A 26,455-nucleotide genomic window follows, 5' to 3' on the forward strand; every position below is an offset into this window, starting at 1 on the left:
AGTTTTAAATAAATAGATGGCTCCTGCCCTGAGGCTAGCATAAACATCATTTAATGGTCATTATCTTTGTTGAAATACCATAGTGAAGTCCAAAGAATAAATATGTAATTTGTAGAATGTGTAACTCTTTGATTGCCTGTTTTAGTTAAAGGTTAAATCAATTTCAAAATCTAGTCCTGAAGTTATATTAGGGAGCACAGTTCTGCTTGAAAAGATCCCAATCTACTCAAAGATTTCCTTGAGAGATACTTTATCATGGCATTGGTATTTTGGGTGTGTGGGGGGGTAGCAGGGTAGGTGAGGTTGAGGAGGGTATAGGGTGGTAAATGGTGATGAATACACAATACAATGTACAGAGATGTGTTGTAGAATTGTGAAGCTGAGACTGGTATAATTGTTAACCAGCATCACCCCAATAAAATTTTAAAAAGAAAAAAACCTCAGTCTCTGAAGTCAGATATGAGTCTGAGTTTAGACTGTACCAATCTGCATGTTACTCAACTTCTATATGTCTGCTTCTCACATAAAAAACAGGCATGAGGCCCTGGCTGGTTGGCTCAATGATAGAGAATCGGCTCGGCATGTGGAAGTCGCAGTTCGATTCCTGGTCAGGGCACAGAGGAGAAGCGCCCATCTGCTTTTCCACCCCTCCCTCTCTCCTTCCTCTCTGTCTCTCTCTTTCCCTCCCACAGCCAAGGCTCCTTGGCCTCCATTGGAGCAAAGTTGGCCTGGGCACTGAGGACGGCTCCTTGGCCTCCACCTCAGGCACCAGAATGACTCCTGCTACAATGGAGCAATGCCTCAGATGGGCAAAGCATCCCCCCACACCGATGGGCGTGCCAGATGGATCCTGGTTGGACAAATGCGGGAGTCTGTCTGACTGCCTCCCTACCTCTAACTTCAGAAAAATACAAAACAACAACAACAAAAATCAGGCATGAACTCATAAGTTTACAAAAAAAATTCTGTAAAATGATACTTATGAAGAGTTAACTAAGTTATCTATGTTGTCTATTATTCTGAATTAAGAAACCCTTAAAAAATAAAATATACATACCCACTTCAATTAAACTATAAACTCACAGAGTTTGCTAAAAACCAGGAAGTTTGTTTTGAGAGTATCCCTCAAACTGCTTTAAAAGCCACTGAAGAATTGAAAGAGCCAATGTAAAAAAAGATTCTTGCTACCCATATTTTATTTTTTCGGAAATGAAAAAATAACTATACATAAAAGCTAAGCAATTAATATTATACATAATTCTATTGTTACCATTGTTTTTGTTTCTTTTGGGAGGAGGTCTTTCTTCTTTTTGATTCCAGACAAAAAGGACAAATGGAATAAAAAAGGAGGAAATTAGCAAAGCATTACTGAAAACAATAAAGTATAAGCCCTATTTGCATAAAATCTGAATATTTTAAGAGGAAGGTAAAAATATACTAAAATGATTAACCTGTTTGAAAGTCCTGCCTTTATGTCATACCCTTAAAATTTTAGTAAATGTCATAAAGAGAAACCAGCTAGAAATACTATCTGAGAAGTGGAAGTATAGCAATGATGATTAATAATGGAAAATGCCTATCTAGGCCTGTTGAAATGTTTTCAGGTCAGTGCCTGTACCTTATCTTTGCAAGAGTAACTGCTTTCCCAAGTACACTAATTGGGCAAGTATGTTTTAGAATATTTTATGTTTAAGATATATGAACAGTAATCACAAGTATTTAATCATGTCACTCTTGTAAGTTAAGTCATTACTACATCTTAAATTGGTAGGCTAACATAAGATGGTTTAACTAATTCTTTTTCTGAAAGTAATAATTATTATATCATAATGCAGATGGCTTTTTACTCTATAGCAGTCAGCCCACTGTATTTTATATAACTGACCACCTGAGATAGTTATGATATGCTAATGTGAACTAAAATACAGATTTAAGAAATAGAATTAGAAAAAAAATCTCCATGGCAAACTGATAAAATACAGGACAGATCTTTGCCATTAAAAAGTACTGAGGATTAGAATAGGGAGGAAATATGACCTGATATGCTTTATATTAAAAAAAAAATGCAATACCTAATCATACAGAAATAAAATCATTTGATGATATTTTGACCCTTAGTGAAAGTTAAGACACATAAGACTGACAAGGAATAAAAATTTTAAATCTTAAAGTAGATAATGGCCCAAAGTAACAAACATCATTTTCACATTTAAATTCCATTTATACCCAACAATCCATACTGATAATGTCTGCATAATGAACTAAAATTTTTTCTCTATAGTTAAATATAAAGATAACAGACGTTTAAAAACCCTTATCAATTATCAGTCTAGTTAATAAAGCCATAGTTTCAGAGATGTGAGGTACTTCAGGAGTCTGATCTGATCTCTGCGGTACAAAATTCAGCCAGCACATTACACACAGATGGTGTGATGGTTCTGCCGCCTTCAAATAACTGGTGAAGGGAGCGTGGACTCCTCAAGCGGCCACCTCCACTGCTCTGTAACCTTTACTACGAAGTACAAATCTGCATTTTGGAACTTCTACCTACATTTTCTAGTTGAGCCTGCTTCCTTTGCCATAAAAAATATTTTAAATTATTTTAAAACAAGTATTGTACCTATTCTTAGGCTTCCATTTTCTAGACTTAAAGGTTCCTGAAATCATTTGTCAAACAGCATTATTTTCAGAATTCCCCATCATCTTGATCATCTTTTCCTTTAACATTTTAACATTTACTATTCTATATAACCTAGGTCCTAGTATTCAGAGTATTTCATGTATGGTCCGCCTGGAACCTAATGCTATTTACTTCCCATGATAAACTGATCAATCCATCAGAGTCTCTTCCCCTTGCGCGCACATATCGCGCTTGTCATCAAGCAGAGTCCCTGCAGGCCACTCCCAGTTCTAGCATTTTATCCTGTATTTCCCAATATAAACACAAAGTTTTGAATTTGATCGCAAGTGAAGTCTATGCATTATTAAAAGATATTATCTTGGCACCATATTGTATTCTGAATAACTACTATATGCCTTAAGTCAGTTTTCTGACAAGCTATTTTGGAGATGTTAGCTTTATTTTTGCAAAGTGGAAATTAGAGGACTTACCATCTAAAAGGATAATGTCTAGATGAATGGCTAAAATGTAATTTAATCTTATAAGTAGATTCCAGTGAAATATAGAAGATGAAAAGATAGTCTCAGTATAAAATTAAACTCTTTTAGCAACAGAATAGTAGCAATAGAATAGAATAGTAGTAGAAAGAAATATAGTTTTTCTGTCTTGTGTAAAACACTTTTCTAGCCCCTTGAAAAATACTAGCTGCTACCTCTACTCATATACACCTTCACTTCTCTACATAAAATTCTTGAGAACTAAGACTGAATGAACTAATGGTTGGAAGATACTTTATCAAAATAGTATATCACATACTGAGTACAAGCTTACTGCTAGGCTGAACATTTTTATATACACTATTTCATTAACCCACACACACACACACACACATACACACACACACATACAAAACCCTCAAGTAGACTGGTAGTATTTATCTCTATGTCCAGGTAAAGTGTCAGATCATGCACTATGGTGTCAGCGGATCCGAAACCTGCATATCAGCTCTGCAACCGACTGGCTCAATGATTTTAGGCAAGTTGTTTAATGCTTCTGAACCTCTATTTGTAGTTTTCCTTATGTGTAAGGTTCAAAAGTTATACATGGTGCCTGGTATGTGTTCCAATTAGAACAAGGTTTTGAACAGAAGAAACTCCACTTTTCACATTCTTAATCATTTATTCCACTTTATACTAGTAAGTCAGTAGGCATATAATTTATAATCTCATTGTAATCTAAATATAAATTACTCTTAGAATGCTTACATTTATAAATTTTTTCCCTCAGACTGAGATTTCAAAATGTTCAGTATGAAGAGTGAGCTTTTTTTAAATCACTCTCTTTCCAAGGTTAGATCTTCCAATCATTTTTGATAGTTAGATGGTTGAAGAAAAAAAAAGGTATCAAAGATTTTCTTGAAACATAGTAAAGAAGACAAACATATTTCCATCAACTTAGGCAAAAGAAAATTAGATGATATATACACCACTTGATTTAGTTAAGGCTATTAAACATAGTATATTTTGCTGTAATAATATATATACTATTTCTAGGAGTACTGAAATTTAGGAACAAGGGTTTAGTCACCTGTAATTCCACCCCTGAAATACCTGAGATGTTCAATAGAGGCTGGGGGAACTGATAATACACTCTTTGGAGAGCAATCTGTTCATCACTTTGGACAAAGGAAGAACATAAAAAATGTTTGCTTTTATTAAATGTGTTATATCCTTCTTGTTCAAGAATAAAGTTATTTCTCCTCTATTCAGCCATGGCTAAACCAATGACAGGAAGGAGCAATTAGAAAGAAGCAATGAAGTCTCTGTATTATAGAGTCAAAAGATCTTCTCCACTTTTTCAAATATTTAGTATGTATGTAACTTTCTGAATTGTAAGAAGGTAAAACAATTTTTTTAATTCTAAATTTACTCAAAAGGTTATAAAGTATATTCCTTTACACAATTTAAAATTCCTTCTCCTTCCTCCATAACACCCCCACCACCATGTAAGCTGCTTATTAAATGATAAAGTATGGCTAATAGATCTTCTGGACAAGAAGGAAGGAGTAATAAACAGTGATGATGTCTATACTGTATAGAAATTTGGAAATCTGAAGATTACTAATTAAGGCTTAATGAATAATCAATAAGACCAGAAAAGTTTATGGTTCTTTTAACAGTTTATAAACTCTTCCAGAGTATAAAATGTATGATACTCAGTCAAATTTCACTTTCATCTCTATGAATAAGGGCATGACAGTCTTTTAAAAGCTGAACTGCAAGGCGGAGGAAAAGCCTGTCCAGTGTTAAACACTAATTTATGCAAAACCCCGGTTTGGACAAGAATCCTGTCAATGTCAAGCAGCAGGCACAGTGACAGCAGGACTGGCTGAAAAGCTTTGTGTCAGAGCTGGGACTGAAGTCACCAATTTATGAAGGCTGTTACAAACCACAGGAATTCAAAAGTGTGAAGGAAAATCATTTTTCATAAAGAAAATAATGGAAATTTTTTTTAACTTTGCAGGCAACACTATTAGCTTAAAGAAACATGGTTCTTTAATTTTGTGGAGAAAAATTAGTTTACTTTGAAAAGATTTCTGGATTTTTATATTAAAGGCTATAAGAGTCCTAACACATGAGTTCACTATTTTAGTAATATTCAAACAGAAAACTTTAACAAGAAATATAAAAGAAAAAGGAATTAATTTAAACTAAAAGATGGTACAAAGGAGCTGTCTGGGTTTTCTTCCAAGAGGGTAATTTGGGATGGATACCCAAACCTTCTGATTTGGAAGGTTCAACAAGTGACGACTATTGCAACCCAGGGTCAACAAACATGGCTTTGCAAAAGCGAACAATAAGGGAGGCTATTACTTCCAAAGTGTTAAAGGGAAACTGAAGAAATTGAGCCAACAGTAATTCAGAACCTGAACTGTGGCCAGACAGCTCAGCTGGTTTGAGCCTGTCCTGCTATGCCAAGGTTGTGGGTGCGATCCCCAGTCAGGGCACACACAAGAATAAACTAATGATAGCATAAATAAGTTGAACAAGTTGACACTTCTCTCCCTCTCTCCATCGCACTTCCTCTCAGGCATTTCAATCATTCAGTAGCTGAACAAAATGTTTACTGAGTAGCTACTGTGTTCATTCCTTACAACAACCCTATGAGATTGGATATTGTTATTGCCATTTTTTAAAGGAAAAAAAAACTGAGGTTATAAAAGATTATATATCTTGTCCAGGTTATGTTGGACTCTAAAATCCATGCTCTTTCCACATATCCCAATGGATGCAGATCCTAAGGGAGAGATTTAGACTGTTCATGTTCAACTCTTTAAAAAAAAATTTTTTTAATGTTTACTTTATTGATTTTTAGAGAGTGGAAGGGAAGGGAGAGAGTGAGAGACAGGACCATCAATCTTTTCCTCTATGTGCTCTGACCAGGGATCAAACCTGCTACCTCTGTGCTTCAGGACGATGCTGCAACCAACCAACCTATTGGTAAGGGGTAGTCATGTTAAACTTTCATAAGGATTATATACACGGATCAAAATCAAGTGCTTTCCATCTCATTTACACATTAAATATATCATGAAATTAATAATAAAAAGTGGATATTTCATGTAGATACTATAGTTCTTACTGTAAAACACAAATTATCCATAATACTATCTACTACTTGGACCATATACCACTCTGTTGAGAGAATGAACTATGCTGAAATGGCTATACTATCAATAAATACCTACTATACTTTAAATGAATTAATATTAAGTAAAGAGATTAGAATAATGCTGGATACAAAGTTAAGTGTTCAATAAAGTGAAATATTATTGATATATCACAAATGGAAAGTTCTATTCTTTGTAATGCCACATACAACATATAACAGTTTTTCTTTTATTGGCTTGCATCAAGCAATTTGACTACTATATTATCCTGGTGAATTACAGAGGTTGAGAACCTAGCACACAATGCTAAACGAGACTTTAAGTGGCACTTTACAGAGTGGTTTTTACAATTATTGTTGTTAACAACCAATGTAATACAAATGTGAAGCTGAGAATCTGGTCAATTAGCAATATGTGCATTTTTCTTCCATTGAAGAAAGAAGCCCAGAGGCAATCTTCTTTACTGAGACAAATTCTCCCAGCTTACCAAATACAGTCATCTTCTTCATAAAATTCATCTGAGTTAACATCCCTCCCCCTGGTATCTACAAGCAGGAAGTGTTAACTCCCCCAAGAACATGACTACTAAAAAGGAAAGTATAATAAAGTGGTAAAATTCACCAATACAAATATTTTCACATCAGATTTTCCATATTAACTATTACATGTTCCAAGACATGAACCCTCAAAGACTTAGATGAATACAGATAATTCTGTTTTGCCTAGTTAACTGGCAAGGTCTTAAATTTACCTAAGAATTTATAATATACATATTTTAAATAAGGGATGTCTATTAATGTCATAATTTGATAAACCTCATTTTATTTCTCTGTTTGTTGAGTGTTAACATCACATTCAGTGGCATAAACTTTGAGACAGACATTTTTTCTAAGCTCTCCTAAGGAGAGACTGTAAGCTGTTTAGGCTCTTTTTAGAACCCCTATCAGTATTTTGGCATGGAAGCAATTAGAAAGGGATCAATGTCTATGATGGGCCACCCCTTAAATGCCAGAGCAAGAATATTCCATGGTAGCTTATAAATTAACACTATGATTATAAAATAACATATGTTCTTAAAAAGATTACATAGCTAGGGACTGGTGGACAACTTTTTATTATTGTCATGCAGAAATTATGATAAGCATTTAAAACTGGTTTGCACATTTAAAGCTGTGTCCATGTTAGGAAAATCTCTCTATGTAAATGGGTTAGTTAAGATATGGACAAGTGAATAGATAGGTTAAGTCTCAGAAGATTAAATAGCAATTTAACATTTTAATTTATTTATTGTATCACCAGGCATGAAGATGAGCTCAAGAAGGCCTGAAACTATTAACATTCCTAAGATTATATTAATGTTTCTAGCAAGAACTCAAAACCATTCTCACAGGGCATTTTCCAATACTAAATTTGCTGAGGTGTTTTTTCTGTTTGTTTTGTTTTAATTCAGTGAGAGGAGGGAAGGCAGAGACAGAATTCCACATGGACCCTGACCACGATCCACCCAGCAAGCCCACTAAGGGGGCGATACTCTGCCCATTTGGAGCATTGCTCCATTGCTCAACAGTCGAGTTCTTCTTACCACCTAAGACAGAGGTCATGGAGCCACCCTCAGTGCTGGAGGCCAACTCACTCCAATCAAGCCATGGCTGCAGGAGGAGGAGAGGGAGAGAGGGAAAGAGAAAAAGGCGAAAGGTGAAAGGGGGAGAGGTGGAGAAGCAGAGGGCGTTTCTCCTGTGTGTCCTGCAGGAATTGAACCTGGGACATCAACACGCTGGGCTGATGCTCTACCACTGAACTGACTGGCCAGGGCCTGAATTTGCTGAAGTTGTAGGGCAACAATATAGTCATTATGATTATAGGTACTTTCAAATAGCAGGTCCCTAATGAGACCCTCTACTGAAACTGGCTGAGTGGTTAACTGCTAGCTTCTGAATAAACAGAAAGTTATTTTCATCTGTATATTCTCTCAAACTTTTTTGAAGCTACTAAAGACTAGAAATTGAAAGTAAACTTAGTGCTTTACACATGATTTTTACTAAAGATTGAAAACGATGTTGTGAAAATAAGTACAATCTAGGTCAGCTCCCTCTCCCACTCTCCTGGGCAGTTTCTTAATCTTTATATAATCTCTTGAAAATTCCTCTCCTATTCTTGACCTTACTACTTGCAACAAGTGACTTTACAGAGATTTTATTAGTAAAGAATCATTCAACTTCCTTCCCTAAAACTCAAAAACTTAACCTCACCCATTCCTGTATTTATTTCCTTTCCTCTCTCTAGTGTCCTTCAACATACCCAAAGTCACAGGTGACTTCCTGTGGCCTGATATTTATCCTTACTCCTATTTTTACCCCCTTCCCTTCTCCCTTTGCTTCGCTGTGCCTTTAATGTAAACATGATTGGATTTGTACCCTGAGCTCCTTTATTCTTTATTTTCATCTTCTATTCTCTTTACCTTCACAACCAAGATCTTAAAAGTGGCTTATATTGCATTTTATAGTTTCCCACTTACTCTCAAGAAATCACAAGTTGTCTTGCACATCCACCATTCCACAGAAGTGCACTCATTCTACAGTTATCTGCCACCTGTGGACTGTCAAACCCGACAGGCACTGTTCAGCTCTTATCACCTTCAACATTCCCAACATTTCATACTGCAGGTTCAACACCCCTTCCCCACAGCCAAACCCCTTGTTCCGGCAATATCACAATGTCCCTTCTTACCCTTCAGCTGTGAGATTCCCCGTAAATCTAATCCCAGTCCTTGTCTTGTCTCTTTATATGAACTTTCTCTAGGCAATCTCACCCATACTCTTTAGCCCAGACTGATGCCTCCCAGTCCTTAGCTCTTGCTTTAATTATTGCAACAACAGTCTCTGTGCTCTCTTCTTTCACTGAAACCCATGTTCTATACTTCAGGCAATAATCTCTTAAAAGCAGAGGTCAGGAACCTTTTTGGCTGAGAGAGCCATAAACACCACATATTTTAAAATGTAATTCCGTGAGAGCCATACAATGACCCATGTATGTTATGCATTATCCAATAAAAATTTGGTGTTGTCCCAGAGGACACCTTAGTTGTTCATTGATTGCTTTCTCATATGTGCCTTGACCACGGGCCTTCAGCAGACTTAGTAACCCCTTGCTTGAGCCAGCAATCCTGGGTCCAAGCTGGTGAGCTTTTGCTCAAACCTGATGAGCCCGCAGTCAAGCTGGTGACCTGGGTCCTCTGAATCCCAGTCCAATGCTCTATCCACTGCGCCATCGCCTGGTCAGGCATGTTTTATATTTTTAATATTATTATTTTTTATTAAAGATTTGTCTGGGAGCCAGATGCAGCCATCAAGAGCCACATCTGGCTCGCGAGCCATAGGTTCCCAACCCCTGTCTTAAAGCAAAGGTCACATCAGGACACTCCACTGCCCCAAATCTTCATTGTCCCAATTCTAAGGGATATAATTCAAACTCCTTATGATCTACCTGATTCTTTAGCCTTTAACCGCACCTGCTTTTTCAGCCTCATGACATTTGCTACATCTAAATTATACTGCTGCCAAAATACCTTACCCTACCATGCCCTCCTAGACTTTTCCTGCCTTCTCTGTTCTCTCACTTTTCTTCCCCTCTCCTCAAGCTAAATCCTAACTGCTCTTCAAGACTTTCCAGACTCACATTAAACCTCATTCATATTTAACAAATATTTATTGAAAGTACCTTCTGTTTCAGGTACTGATCTGAATGCTCAAGTATTAGCTGAGATCAAGTCCCTGTTCTCACATTGGTTTTTCACTGAGGGGTTGGAAGCAGGAACAGGATATTTAGGAAGTATAAAGCAGGGCAAAGTGGAGAGAGTCTGTGTGATGGTGCATTGATGTTCGATAATGAAATAGTCAGGGGAGCTCTTGCTTCTGCTGAGTCTGTTCCTGAATTAGGTACTCTCCATCTGTGCTCTGTTCCTGAGGAACAGATGTTGGATTACTTTCTGGGCTCCTCTGCTAGCCCCTGACTCCTTCAGGGTAGAGACTCTCATCTAGGCATCCTCATTGTCTAGAACATAATCATTCTGAGGAAATGTATTGTGCCAACACTGTGCTAAATGGAGCAATAAAGCCACATAATAAGTGTTCAAAATTTGGGGGGAAGTAGACATTTGAAATTATAAATTAATAGAAAAACTTCAAATATAAAAATTTAACTTTATACTTAATAGTTTAATACTATATCAAACACTAACAGGAATAAAAATCTAACAAAATATTGTAATTACACAGAAACATTCTTGAAATTATGAATGGTAGATAAGTACAGATTAAATAAACATTTCATATGAGAAATGTAATTTGCTTTGCATTTGAAGGCACTTTTGAGAGACTAAATTATGAAGGTGTATAAGTGTTTTGGGGACAGTACCAAAAAGAGAAAATTTTGCAAGGAATCGGGAAGTAGCACAGACGGAATGAAAGTACGTGTTAAGACTTTGTAGAGGTAAGTCTATGGTGTAGTTGTACAGATATATTATTTACTAATTAAAGGCAGAAACAAGTTTAAGGATCATGATATTTTATCATGTAAAACGATAACCATGTTATTGTTAACATGATTATGAAGGCAAAAGGCAAAATTAGAAATTAAGAAGTGATGTTTTTGTTTATCTGACTTTTTAAACTCCCATATTTTCAGATCCTTTTTTCAAATTTTAAGGATTTAAAAGAAAAAAACTAAAACTACCTAATCATGATCAACTTTCTTCTTGTTAATTTTGCTGTTTTCACTTTTTAAAATAAAATATAATACAAAATTTAAAAAATAAATAAAAATAAAAAATATATAATACAAAATTATAGAAAGTTTATAAAATTAAAATACATATGTACATATATACAGAGATTATCTAACTCTACTACTGTAAACCACTATCATGAATATATTCTTGTTCAAATCTATATATTGCTTTTATTCACTTATAAATATTTCCCATGATATTTCAGCCTTCATAATAATTTTTTACCACACTGTCTAATATTTCACCTCACAGGTAGATGTTTACTTATTTTACCATTCTCTAATTGTTGGGCATTCAGGTAACTCCTAATTTTCTACTATTGTAATGGTGCCGCAGTAATCATCTCTCAGCAATTCACTTATTTCCTTTGCTTTATCTCTAGGAGAGATTAGCAAATGTGGGATTACCGGTTTAGAGAGTATGAACACTTTTAAGGCTTGGAAAAAAATTGGAAGCATCATGCAAATTTACACTGCCAATAGCAATGTATAAGAGTCCTCATACCACTGCATCTTTGCCAGCAAAAGCATTATCATTTAACTTTTTTCCCATTAACTCACAAATTTAACACTGTAATTAATTGTTTCAATTTGCATTTGATTACTACCAGAGTTCAACAGTTCTAATTTTTAGTTATGAAAGATGACACTGCTACTTCAGCAAGAAACCATATTGAGCATAAGTCAATGGTTCAAGGCTGTAAAAATAAAAAATAAAACATTTAAGAAAGTTAATTCAATCATGACATGAGTAACTGTTACTGTGCTCCATGGTAATTAGGCATTAATGGCAAGCAGCTCATGTAAGTGGCTCTTATTACTATTATTTACACATAGCCAGATGAAGCATTCTTAAGATTATGGGGGAGGGTTGAACCAAGTAGAGCTAGAAATGCTTATGCCCTCATAAGGGTCTCTTGATCTTAGCTCCATGCAGCCTCTGTAAACTGAGCACCCAGTAGAGATTAATAGGCATTATATATTTATTTTGGCTGAGGATGGGCAGAACTTACTTTACTCAGAATCAAAGACAAGGTCAAGTCAGATATTACTCAAAGAAATGGCCACCAAATCCCTTGTCTCTTTTCTCTGTGGCTACTCAGCACGTTAAGGATCTAGGTGCTCAGTGAAGAACTTTTAACTGAACTACTGCCGTCTCCTTTCCCACAAAGAAGAAAGGACTTGAAGCACAATCATTTTCCCCAGTCACCAGTCAACCTTACTAATTAATGGAGGAGTGATCTGGGTAACAGGATTTAAGATATTTCCCTCTGCCAAAAATCATTCTCCCCAACATTGTCCAAATTTCCATGAATTAGAGATTCTTTCATGCTTCTAGTTACATAATTCTTAGATTAAAGAAGAAAGGTGAGAGTGCAAAGAGTAAGATAGAGTAAAAGTAAAAAAAAAAAGCCAACATTCTACAGTGATGATTAATTTAACAGCTTGGTTTTATATTCTTAGAATACTTAATCTAAAGCATGAAGAGAATAGAAATAAGAATTTTAATACGGAGAGAGCATAGGGAGAAACAAAAAAGAGTTTAGTCGTTTTGGGTTACTTTAAGAATGCATAGCTGAGTACACTACAGACTACAGAAGAATAGGGAAGAAAGAGGTCAATATTATAATAAAAATTTATGTTTTTATAGACTTTAGGAGTTTAGAAACTACACTTCCACCAATCATATTACTTAATCCTCACAACAACCCTGTACTGAAACTGAGACCCAGAGATATTAAGTAACTTACCCAAACTCACATAGGTAGTAAGTGGCAGAGCCAGGACTCGACCCAGATCTTCTGATTCCTCCTGTGCATTCCCAGCTCCCCTGGCGCTGAAGCAGGGGCAAAAAGGGAGGTGGAAGTAATTTGCCCAAGACCAGCCTTGCCTTCTCCTTTCTTTCAAAGGCCAAGCAGAGCGGACATTTAACTTTATTAGTGACCCCTTTCATCAAATTCTTCCAGGATAAAGAACACAGAATCTGAAAATGTGTCTTAGCCTCAAGCCCATGAATGGCAGTAAGTAGTAAACAATGTCAGGAGTATTTTTGGCTCTACTCTGCCATTTATGTGAAATTTATTGGAACCTCTAAACATAGTTTTTACTTCAGAAGTATAACTTGTTTTTATAATTGATATTATTTAAAACAGTTTGTTTAAATTTTTTTGTTTTGCACTTTCTAGCAAACCTTTTTAATTACACCTTTTAAAAAATTATCTTGAAAACCGCCTAAGAACCAAGATACCAAATCTACCTTTAACCTACTCTCTAGCTTTTTTTCCTCTACTTTAATCACCTTTCCTCAGTGATTATTTTCATTAAAGCAATTATAATCATTAAAATGGACAGAATAATCAGTCTTTTCATAGCCAATTTTGAGTATTTTTCAACAAGTTAAAGGGAAAAGTGTGCATCTTCTTGAGATATATTTTTTGAGATGTAAATCTTCTATTCATTTCTAAATTATTTATAAAATGCTTTTAATGAATCCATTTACAATTAATTTTCTATAACAAAATTTAGAGTTTCCAGTCTCTAATTTCTTGAATAGTTCTTAATTTTTCTTAGGGAATTACAGATCTTAATTTCTCATCTTGACTAAGTTTTTAACACATTTAATGAGAAATTTTTCTTTCTTATCTTTGCTTATTGCCTAAGAATATGAGAATACAATTTAAGTGGACTGAGCATATGAGCAACTTTTTATCATATCTAGATCTTTTTGTAATCAGCTCCAATACATCGCAGTCTCCAATAGTCTTTCCATGTATGAGAACTACTGTCAGTTGGGCCAAGTGCTAAGTAAGCATAGCACTAATCAGGGCATATAACAGATCGACTAGGGGTAGCAGTTTACTTCTGCCAAAGGCTTTTAGAGGTTTTCTGAACTTTAGAAGATGCTCTGTTTAATCAGACTTCATTGGAAGATCAGTCCTATCTGAGATGGGACATATCAAACAGTCTTTAGGTACTCTTGTTTAAATTGAGGAATTTCTAATAAATAAGGTTTATCTTATTTGATCACCTTTTAAAGAAAAAAAGATATATTAGTCTACTTTTCTCCACATTATTTAAGCCTTCTTTACTTAAGTCTTTCCAAGATAAAATACTCTTCATATTCTCTTAAATGATTCATTATATAGTACTGACAAAAATGGTTATTAACATTAAAAAAAAGTCACAAGTCCATAAATTTTAGAATTTGAACCATAGAGAAATAGAATTAAACTGACTTGTAATATCTTATTTTGTATAATAAGCTCTTTGTTAAGCATGACCAAGATGACTGACCCTTATTTTCTAATCACATGATCTGGGGAAAAAACAGCGTACCTTAGGCAAGACAAAAATGCCAATAAAAGGCTGTTAAAGTTAATCCTAGCTTTGAAAAGTCAATATTGGCCTTTTCCACTTACTTCACTCACACTATCATATTCATTTAACATGTATAATAATATTTTATCAAGAACCATGCCAACAATAGTTCCCAGGCTGCACCCTAGTCTGATGGAGGCCTTATTAATAAGTATTAAGTAGCTTCTGGAAGAAATAAAATATATCTTCCACTTCCTTTATTACCTTTTAATTCTGTGGGTATATAGGCTTATCTATATGCTAATGTATCTTTGTTACAAAAAGCACTGAAAAATATTTGTTGAGAAACTATCATATTAAGCTGTCATAACTAGAGTTTGCTGTCTGAAAAACTCTTCAGTACTAAAGGCAACCACCAGTAAGTATATCATTCAACAAATAATTACTGACCTCTTTCTGCTGTTTCTGTTACAAAACCAGTGCATGCTCATTTAAAATTCTGGTTCTCTCAAGAACTAAATAAAAGACATGATATTTATCGTATTTATCTACTGCTCATTGAAAGAGTTTCTTTGCACTTTTACTAGCTATTGTCCAACAATTCCGCCCTGTTTATAATCATAAGTGCATGGAGAGGACATGTTTCTTAAAATAAAATTTTTTTTTTCCTTCCAAAAGTCTCAAGTAAACTCTGGAATTAGATCCAAGATAATCAATTCATTTGATTTAACAACTGTTATTTTACCAGGAAAATAAGAACAGAAGATGAAAAACAGATATAGGAGTTCGTTATCTAGAAGGCCTTTAACACAAATTAAAACAATACTATTCAAAGGCTTCAGAACACACTAGTCTATTAGTAAAAGGGCTAATGATGAAATAAAATAGAATTTTTGGTCTTTTAGAGTCCTCTTCCTTGTTTAAGAATGCCCACACTACAGTGGAATTAACGTGCTTTAACATTTTTTAAAAAAATTAGTAGCCAATGCTAGCTTAACAATAAAAGGGATTTCAGATTTTGCCTTTCACTAGATTAGTGGAGAATAACAAATACAAAACCACAAATAAAAGGAAATGCCTTACTGGTGGAACATATAAACACCCTGTGGGTTATAACCTGAGAATTACAAAGAAGGGCAGCAGTATTACAAAAGCTATGATGGAGCCTGACCAGGCGGTAGTGCAGTGGATAGAGCACTGGACTGGGATGTGGAGGACCCAGGTTCGAAACCCCGAGGTCGCCAGCTTGAGCATGGGTTCATCTGGTTTATCAGCAAGGCTTATCAGCTTGAGTCCAAGGTCGCTGGCTCAAGCAAGGGGTTACTCAGTTTACTGTAGCCCCACGGTCAAGGCACATATAAGAAAGCAATCAATGAACAACTAAAAGTGTCACAATGAAGAATTGATGCTTCTCATCTCTCTCCTTTCCTGTCTGTCTGTCCCTATCTGTCCCTCTATCTGACTCTGTCTCTGTCAACCTCCTCCCCAAAAAAAAAACAAAAGAAAAAAGCTATGATGGGAGTCTCCACATAAGGCAATTTCTATAAGTTAATACATAAAAAGTTTCCAAAATTAGTCTTATATTAAATTAAAGTACCAGTAAGTTGTATATAATTACATGTAAAATAAAAATCTTAATTTCATTTTTTTATGTAATAAAACATTACTACTAATGGCAAAAGTTCTCAAAAGAAAGATTAAATTTTGGGAATATATTTTTTTCTCCAATCACAGAAAGGTAAAGGCTCTTGGAATATGTCTGAGAAGAAAATGACTTTTGTATATTTAGATTCTATTGATAACATAATATATATTACTAAGAAGTTTAGAACATAAAACTACATATTCTTTTTTACCCCTCCCAACACCATTTATTAAAGAGACTGTCTTTACTCTATTGCATATATTCTAAAAATAAATCTTTACCCTATTTTAAATATGGGACATCTCAAAACTAGAAAGAACTTATGAAAATAATACAGTGTACAGAGATGTGCTATAGAATTGGGCACCTGAAATGAGTAGCCACCCCAATAAATTCAATTAAAAAGATGTTATGAAGATAGCTAAGACGTTTTCCAAAGTGCCTCCGGTAGACTTTCTATGAATAGGTGCTATACAGGAAAAAACGTCCCATGAACAAATAAACCTGTGAAATAATATATGCGATATGTCTCTCCCAGCAATTGAAAACACATATTAATCTATTTCTGCTTCAAAAAAGTCCTGTAATCAGAAAGTGTACTTAATTTTTTTAACCCAGCATTTTTCAAATTTATTTAAGTATGAAGCATACTTAATGTTTTCAGATTGCTTTAGGAAACCCTGAGCTAGGTGAACTAGGCATGAATATGTATGTACAAAAAAATAAAGATTTTTGTATTCTTATGATGGTCAAACCTGCTTAATTGGAACCTCTTTGTTATATTAACTCTTAATAAACTATATGTTTTTTTAAAAGGCAAATAAAATGTACTCACTGTTGCAGCACTTCCATTCCCTTCTGAATGGAGCTCTCAGCCAATGACAGGCCACTAAAGGAGTTATTTCAAGCCAAGATGTAAAACTCTTCCCAGTAATTTCCAAGTTTAATGGAACTGGAAGTTCTGTAATAGCAGTGTATTTCTCACATGGGGACAGACCAGCTCCATCCTTTTCCTAGTGGTGTGACAGTGAGACCTACTGCACAGGATTCAAGAATAAGTAGCATAGGTCCACTAAAGTTCCGAAAATTAGATTCAGTAGGAAGGGCAGTCCATACACATCAAAAGATACCACCCACTTGAGGTAAAAAGAAAATGAAGCCAAAAAAAAAAAAAAAAATACAATGATGTTCAGGAAACAGAATGAAAACAGAGAGAGAGAGATAACTAATATATAAGATGACAAAAGTAAGAATAGTAAAAAAAAATAGTATTAAGCAGAGACAGATGACCATGTAAGACAGAAAAAGAGAATGGACAACTGACGACTCATGATGGTATGCACTTAAATATGTATTATAAGTCTCCTTTCAGTCCATCATCATCAAGGCACACAACCACTGACTTTAGAACAGGGAAGGTACATTGTGGGAGCTCCACCTGAAAGGGAATCAAGTCTTTGGTGCAATGAGCAACATTATTTTTCTGCTTTTTCAGGTACAGATGGAAGAGGCTCAGAAATTACTAGAAACTAACAGAGGTGTGTGTATTTTTTTTTAATTTAAGAAGGCTGCCTCTTCAAATTTATAAAAATCTTTACAATATATCAATACTGACATGAGTTTCTAGTCAAGGCACATACCAATATAAGATTAACTTTTTCTGAAACAAAGAAATAAAACAAAATGAAAGTATTCCTCAGATTTGTCTTACTACTTTATTTCCTGTGCAATGGGTATATTAGCAAGTCTATTGTATATATATGCAAAAAAATGGTACAATTCCGTGCAGTTTGAAATTACAGTTCTAAAAGCCCGCTAAGTAAAGTAAGTGAAAAAACAAAATTTACACTTAGAAGAGAACAAACCTTGGGTTCACTGAACCAAGATGCCAAAGAACATAAATAAGTTCCCCCGACAATCCCAAACCCCTTTAGCTGTAGACCTCACTGATGATGCCTCCTTAAAACTATTTTGAAAGAAAAATCAAAAGCATATAATATTCAGCATAAATTTAAAGCGTCATGAATTTAGTTCTTAATCAACACCGTAATTCAGGAGTGCATACTTTAAGCTGCCGTTATTAAAGGAGAGGCTTAGACAATAAAAGATTAACATAATATCTACTGGTATTATTCAGTATACACACATACACAAGGAATGCTGTGAATTTTTCAAACAGTTATGCTAACTTCATACTTAAGGCTTAATTTATTTTTATGAACTGTAACTTTAGAAACAAATCTGAGTAAGCATTAAAATAACTTTAAAAAAAAGAAAACACATCTTAGGTAATACCCTGCCATGTTATTTCAGTTTGGGAATTATTTCAACTTCAGAAAAAAGAAACTTGAAATAAGAATCTAATCTGTACTTTCATTGCTCAATAAAGGAAAACTCAGATTACCCAGAAACCTTTTAAGGATATGTTTATATACAGTTTCTTTGAACAGATTACAATCTATTAAATTATCTGCTACCAAAATTCAAACAGTATTTTTTGCACAGGTCCTAAAATGGTACATTAATCTCTTAGTATTAACTGAAATGGTGAAATAAAATGTCTCTGTCGAATAATGTAGCCAGCTCAAAATTAGATCTCAAGATTTGATAATAATCTGTTAATTACAGTTATCACAAACTGAACTGGGGCTTCAGGAGGTAGATATGAACAGTATTTAAGCTGACACATCTATGTACACAGACTGCTTTGATGAACAAATCATTTCTCCCTCTATGTCAGCCACTTTCATATCTCCAGTAAAGTCACTTTGTATGATTCACAACTTTCAGTGGGAATTGTGAAAGTCTGGGTAATAGATGAAGAATAAACAAACCATATCAAATACAACCAAGTTTTATTAAAACAAAGCTTAGAGATATTGCATGAAAGCCCCCAAATTCCACTGCTCATGATTTGAAAATTGTTTTAAATGGAGCTAAACTAGCTGTACAGTGTCATTCTGACTTACTGTGTTTATACTGCAAAAGAAAATTAGCAGTATGGCCATCTTTAAAAGGAAAGTTTCCCAAAAAATGTATGTTAGAAGAAAATGTATTTTAATACCTTCATCAAATAATGTTTTAATGCAGAAACTTAAGTATGGAAAATTATACCTACTAATTAATTTAAAAACTTATCAGAAAGAATAAAAAACCTTCTGGAATTGGTGCTTGTACTTTTTCCTGGCTACTAATTGGCAGAACCTCACTGTTACATAATTCCAATTTTTCTATGAAGTTAATGGTTTCTATAACAATTGTCCCTTTTTAAAATATCTAGTATGATATTTTGACATCAAATACAAACTAGATACAGCCTAACTTTATCAGTACATCATTAAAATTATTAACCTGACCTTTTTCTGATACATTTAGGATCCATTTTGACTAATTAATTTTTCTATCACCACACTCAATCTCCTTCCTCAGTAAACACTTTAGGGTTCATTTTGGTTATATGTTTCTTTTTAATATTTTTATTAGTGTTAGAATAATTTATGGATTTTGATGAACAATATTTGAATTTGAAAAGGTAACTTCTTAATGTGCTTCCTAGGATGCCATTATAAATTTTGTACAGTTACTTCAAAAGTAAAACTTTAGATTAATAGTTCCTTTTTAAAGGTATGCTAAAATAAACATATATATAATCATTATTTAAAAAACAGAATCCAAAAACCTCCTAAAAACAAATTTTGTTTTTTAAATAGATAAAATATATAAATAGATAAGAACTTTATAAGGAGATAAAATTCATTGAATCACACTTTCTTCTTTCATATTAATTTTATCTTTAAAGTGGAATGAATAAAGACCTAAATATTATTTAAATTAAAACTTCAGTAAACAATATTTTCACCATTTGTATTTTGTTTTAAAGCTTCAGAAAGTATGAATAAAGACTCTCGTGAGATATTTAAGTTTATTTCATATAACTGGAACTGGAGCTTCCTTCTAACTTTATGCAGTGGGCAGGAATTTTGTGTTTTGCCTACAAATATGTATCCCTGACCTAGAATAGTGCTTGGAACCTAACAGATGTGCAATGAATATTTGTAGAATAAATGAATACTTTACAGAAAAACAGTTAAGATAGGATAATCACCTAAAAGACAATAACATTATCTGTCACCTTCCAGAAATACTGTTCAGAATATATATGGTAAGGTCTTAGAACTGCCATTATCTGTGCAATAATATTTTTTCTAATTGAAATAACTGCCAAACAATGATCACCTTCCTCATTCTAAGAAGCAAATACTATGAACTTTTAAAAACATTTCTTAGGATATTAGTCTGAACAGAATTCAAGTCATATATACACTTGGAGAATCAGGACTTGACAGTATTTTTTAGGTTTAGAAAAGCAATTCAGAAGCAACAACACCCTAAAAACACAAAAGATTTGTCTGAGCAGGAGCACCAGGGTATTTTACAGTACTTCCAAATTGCCTGTGGCATCTTTTTACTGGCATTCTGGTATTAGTTTTAGAGTTAAAAGGAACCAATTTAGAAGGGGACTGCAGGGAACATAAATAGCAGGTTTTCTTTGCGCTTAATGTTTTCTCATACAATGGTCAGAACTATAATAACACATGGTATGGTATTCTCCCTATATAATTTTACAGATAAAGTGAGATTCCTAATGCTTCAGTTACTTTAATACGGTAAGGAAAATCCTACACTGCTTAAAGATTATTGAAAAAGTATTTAGCACCTTTATCCCATTAAGAATGAGCTGTGAATCTCTCATGATGTGTGATAGATGGCTCACTTTAATAAAGACACTAAATTTAAAACAATATTTTATGATAGTTAAAAGAACCAGCTGAACCCTAAGTAGAATAAAAAAAAATCAAGAGTGACTTACCAAAAACTTTAGTAAATCATTTTAGAGAAAATAAAGTATTCAGTACATAAAATTTTGCCATCGAAAATATCATCACTGAGTATGTTCTGGAAATAACAGGGTGTATCCAGATAGGAAAGGAAAATAGATATTTGGTCTATAGACAGGATTAAGGCAAATAATTCCTAAACTTAGAGAAAAACATTAACACAAACATTTAAGCAAGATTTGGGTTTTAATTTTCCACACAAGAGACTATTAACTTAGTCACTGAGTTTCTTAATATTTCATGCTTTTTATTTAATGATTTATCCTTACACCTTTAAGAAACAATACACGCAACTGATTTCTATATAGAGGCCTTTGGCTTAAATACAGGCTTTTGGGGTTGTTTTTCCTGCAAACTGTTAAACAAAAATCTTCAATACATGATCATTGCTACATTTAGGAAGACAAGAGGTTTTCCAAAATCTTGTGCCAATAACAAACATAATCCTTAATAAAAGATACAGTATCGCTTCCAATTAAAAATAATAAAGCACATATACAGTGCAAGAGTTAAAAAATAAAATATTATGCAGTTCATAGTGTGAGTGAATAATTGTGCTAAGGCTTCCAACAACTTCGCTAGACCTTCATAGCCCTTTCAGTTTTCTAGTATGACTTACCAATTAGAGTCACCTTCTTATTGGTATAGTGAATGTTTTGCTTTTGATTAACTTAAAACTTGTTACAATAACCAGTTACAAAAAGAAAGAGTGCTTATACACCCCAACACTAACACTCTCAGAGGCTAAGAGAACTAACTCTGCACAAACTCGACATTAAATTACTGACAGCCACATAAACTTTTTCTTAAGGGCTTTTTTATTTATTTTTAAAATTGGAGAAGGGTGAAGATTATGTTAAGCTGGTAGCTTCTATATAACAGAAGATGCTTCTACACTAAGTCAACTTATTCATGCAGACAAAGAAAAAAGGACAATCTTATCCTCAATAATGATGTCCATGATCCAAAAATTTGTTATACTAATTTGTGTAAAGTCATAAAACATCAACAAGCACTTCATAAGAGGAGAAAAGCACCAGAATCTTCAAAAGATTTAATGAGTCTATCCTCCTTCTTCCTAAAAACTATTTTAAGCACCTTATAAAAAAGATTTTTAAGTTGACTACAGACAAAGTAAATAGATTAAAAGAAAATAGCACAACACATATATGAGTCTTCACAAAAGGTGTAGAAAGAATATGAACGAATTGCTGGGGTTCAGAGCAGAATCACTACGTCTGGTACAGTTATTGTCCAGCTAAGTTTACTTAAATCTAAAACCAATGGTAAAGCAATGAGGATTATAGGGGCGGGGAGGAAAAGTCACTGACTGTGGAAAGAAAAGGATCACTTCAGTACCAAACACTTCTGAATGGAAGAGCTACAGTGAGGAATGATAAATGTGCTCATCACTTACGGCCAGCCTGGAACAGAGAAAGGAAGTAGAGAAGAAACGAAGTAAGAAAACTAAAGTTCTCTTTAGGGAGAAGAAAAGAAAATTAATTTCTTATTAAACCTCTAAAATAATAAAAAGAAAACTAAACATAAAAATTCTATTTTAACCTCTGACTGTAATGAGTAAAAGTATTTGGCAGCATGTGATGAACAGCAAACCAGGACTCAACTCCTAGAAATATAGACTCTATAATTGCTGTTACCATCAAAACTAGATTAAGATGTGAGTAGTAATGGAAAAAAAGAATGCAAATAGCCATCATCTGAAAACCAAAAAAGCAAGAACTTGGGTACAAATTTCTCCCAAAAAGGAAAGACATAAATTAGATATTGATGGCATTTCAGTCTTTTAGGGAAAAAGTGGCTAAACTTTAAAGAATGAGAGGCAAAGAATCTCTCAAACATATGAACCATTAGTAATACAACATTGTAAAATATATAATGACAAATTATCTAGAAAATATTTTTTCTAGAATAAAAATATAAAATATCAAGATCCATAGCTCACAGCATGATTATAGCTACAAGTGTTTTTTGTTTTATTTATCTTTTGGGGGGGCAAGGGGCAGGGGGTATGACGCTGAGGTCATGACAGAAAAATAGAAAAAGACCAAAACAAAAGTAAAAGTAGTTCATAAGAAAACAATGTATATTTCAATTATGAAGGCTACTGTCTGGATGATATAATTTTCTAGTATATTTTGATATTTAAGGAAAATAGCAAAAAATAGGCTTCTAATATTAAGTCTGTTAACAGCTACCCACAAATTGGAGAAAGGAAAGAAAATTTAAAAAGTTATCAAATTAATTTTAATATGCCCTTTTCTCCTCTTTTTACCTAACTGTAGTTGAGAATCTATATAAAGTCACATAAATTTTGACAAAAATGGACTCCATGAGGCCAGTACATTCTAAATTACATCACTAAAATTATCAAATAGCTTTGACATAACATTTGGCAACAAAATTAACCAAATAATTATTAAACAGATGTTTATAGTTAATTTGTACATATACATATATAAATATATTTTGCAGTCAATGTAGTATGAATTCATATATACTTTAAAGCATTTTTGTTAATTTTACATGTAACTAAAATAATAAAGAATATACATGTATCCAACAGAGATTTAAATTTGACAACTGCTGGACATAATTTAGTCAAATCTAAAGTAATAAAATATGCATAAAAACTAATTTTACACATACAAATATTTGGCAAACATATAAATACGGGCACCTATTTCCAGAACATAATATAACAAAACATTATACAAAAAAAGTCATTCTAATATAATTATTAAACTAAAATCTTACTTTAGGGTTGGCTAGTTTTAAGCAAATTCAAAGTAATTTTCCACTGGAAAATTCTGTATTGCTATGAGACATCTTTTAAAGCTATGTATTTTCTTCAAAATAGCTTATGCCTGTGTACAGAATTTGGATCACGTACCCATGCCTCTGTCTGAATGGGTCTGATGTTGCTTAGGAGCACCTCTTCATAGTTTCCATAATCAATGAATTTAACCACTGCCGTCATACCTGAAGAATGGAGAGCTTCAACTTCTGCTCGGTAAAACTGAGGAGACAATAAAAGGAGTTTTAAATATGACAAAAAACAGTGTCTACAAAGGGCAATATTTGATGTAAATGTAAATAATTGAAGTGTTAGAATGTGTAATTTTCTTAAAAGCTCGGTTTTTAAATTATTTTAATTTTTCTATTGATTTGAGCGAGAGAGTGTAAGGGAGAAGCATCAACTCGTTCCACTTAGTTATTCCACTTAGTTGTGCACTCATTGGCCTCTTATACACACCCTGACCAGGGATGGAACCCCAACCTCGGCACTCTGGGACAACACCCTATCCACTGACACAACCAGCCAGGGCCAAGCTCAGTTCTTTTTTAAATTAATTAATATTCTGAGATATAACTAGCATAGAATATTGTATTAGTTTTAGATGTACAACATAGTGATTTGATATATGGATATGTGTGAAATGATTATCACAATAAATTTAATGTCCATTACACAGTTACAGAATTTTTTGTCTTGTGATAAAAAACTTTTAAGATTTATTCTCTTAGCAACTTTTACATATGCAATTTTTTTATTTTTTATGTGAGAGAGAGAGACAGGAACAGACAGACAGGAAGGGAGAGAGATGAGAAGAATCAATTCTTCACTGAGCCTACTTAGTTGTCCATTGACTGCTTTCTCATATGTGCCTTGACCAAGGGGCTACAGCAGAGTGAGTGACCCCTTGCTCAAGCCAGTGACCTTGGGCTCAAGCCAGTGACCATGGGTCAACTCAAGCCAGCAACCTCATGCTCAAGTTGGTGAGCCTGCGCTCAAGAGAAATGAGCCCACGCTTAAGCCAGTGACCTTGGGGTTTCGAACCTGGGTCCTCTGCATCCCGGTTCGATGCTCTATCTGCTTTGCCACCACCTGGTCAGGCTTAAATATGCAAATTTAAAAAAATTTAAGAGAATAATATATTTAATAAAGAAAACTTACCTTGATTAACCATAAATTGGCTAAAAATGAGTTCTGACATACACTGAGCAGTAGTAATATTTCAGGACAGCTCAGTAGAGAATATTCACATGCTAATTGGGTATATAAAGAACTAGTGTTGTTTTGCTGTTAGCCATTAAATTCCTTTGATTAAAATCAGTAAGACAATTCTTATGTACTAATCAGAATATATAACTATTTTGCAATTTATTTAAAAAACCAAAATATATGACATAAATACAAAGAGAAAGGCTCATTACTGCTGTTATTACTGGCAGCTGAGGTAAAGTAAGGAATCAGCACATTATTCATATCCAGGGGATACAGGACTTGAGACACTGCAAGACCAGACACTTTTATTTTGTCAGTTTACCCACTTTACTTGCTGTGGGTACTAATGCTCACTAACAAACCCATAGGAAACTGATTTACATAACAAGTACAATTTAAAATTTATCTGTTAAGGTAACTAATTGGAGTACTCTCCCACTGCGGTCAACCCGTTCAGGACCTAAACTATAGGTTGGATTGCTTAGTAGACATGAAATAGAAATGAAAAACTATTTTCTCTTAAGGAAAAAATTTTTTAACTAGGTCAGTTAGAGACTCAGCTATAACACTATCTACTCCAACAGTATCTCTCAACAGGCTCACCAGAATCAGAAAATGCTAAAAGCAACAGAAATTTTTATTCTCCATATCCTTGTAAAATATGAGTTGCCCTGAATGAAGCTGGACATAATCTGTTTTTACTGATTAACTTCATACTACAAAGGTTATTAAGTTAGTCCACGGTGCTCCCTCTCCAGGTCTGGATGCTAAGAAGTTTAGAGAAATCATGCTGCTATTTTGCAAATCTTAGAGTTCTTGATATACATTCACATGTCTCCGTCCCTCCTTTATTTCTTTAGTCTCAAATTTCTATGTTTAGTGATTGTTGTATTTTTGGACCTTCAATTTTGAAGCTTCAATTGTAAGCTTCTCAGATAATTATGTTAGTTTAGGTAAGTTTAATAATGAGTCTAATAAACCCTAGGAAAACAAATAAGTTGACATCTTTTTTAGAACTTTCATAAAGACAATTATATAAAAAAATGCCTTCTATATAATGTAGAAAGCACTGTAATAAAGGTGTAGTGATATGGCATTTTATTAGGCTGAGCAGTTTGGGAAGAGCTTTCTGGGGCAGATGACAATTAATATAGTCTTTAAGGGTGAAGAGCGTTTAGCCAAGAAAAGAACTGAGGAAGGTGTTTGTTCCAGGGAATATTACAGAGACATACAACATGAAGATCAAAGCAAGAAACTATAGAGTATATCATTCATTATGGCATGATATGAGAAGGAAGTCAACCAATAGAAAATTAGGGCAAGAAGGTAAGAGTTAACTGACTGAGGCTCTCCAAGCATGTTAGAATCTGTATTATAGGTAAAAGGTTTTAACAATGAAAACATGGTCTAAAGCAGTGGTCCCCAACCTTTTTTGGGCCACGGACCGGTTTAATGTCAGAAAATATTTTCATGGACCAGCCTTTAGGGTGGG

General features: G+C 34.0%; 1 protein-coding gene across 4 annotated transcripts in view; it reads right to left on the reverse strand.

Annotated features, from left to right (window-relative positions):
* TDRD3 (tudor domain containing 3) overlaps positions 1–26,455 on the reverse strand; it is a 216,568-nt gene that overhangs the window by 13,550 nt on the left and 176,563 nt on the right. For 3 of the 4 annotated variants that reach the window (XM_066235530.1, XM_066235533.1, XM_066235531.1), the window contains exon 12: positions 23,848–23,973. In XM_066235530.1, the coding sequence (XP_066091627.1) occupies positions 23,848–23,973 (126 nt within the window). Of the gene's footprint in view, positions 1–20,997; positions 22,361–23,847; positions 23,974–26,455 lie in introns of those variants that run through there. The other variant, XM_066235532.1, reaches the window with a different exon arrangement.

This window comes from Saccopteryx bilineata, chromosome 6 (assembly GCF_036850765.1).
Source record: "Saccopteryx bilineata isolate mSacBil1 chromosome 6, mSacBil1_pri_phased_curated, whole genome shotgun sequence".
Taxonomy (NCBI): domain Eukaryota; kingdom Metazoa; phylum Chordata; class Mammalia; order Chiroptera; family Emballonuridae; genus Saccopteryx; species Saccopteryx bilineata.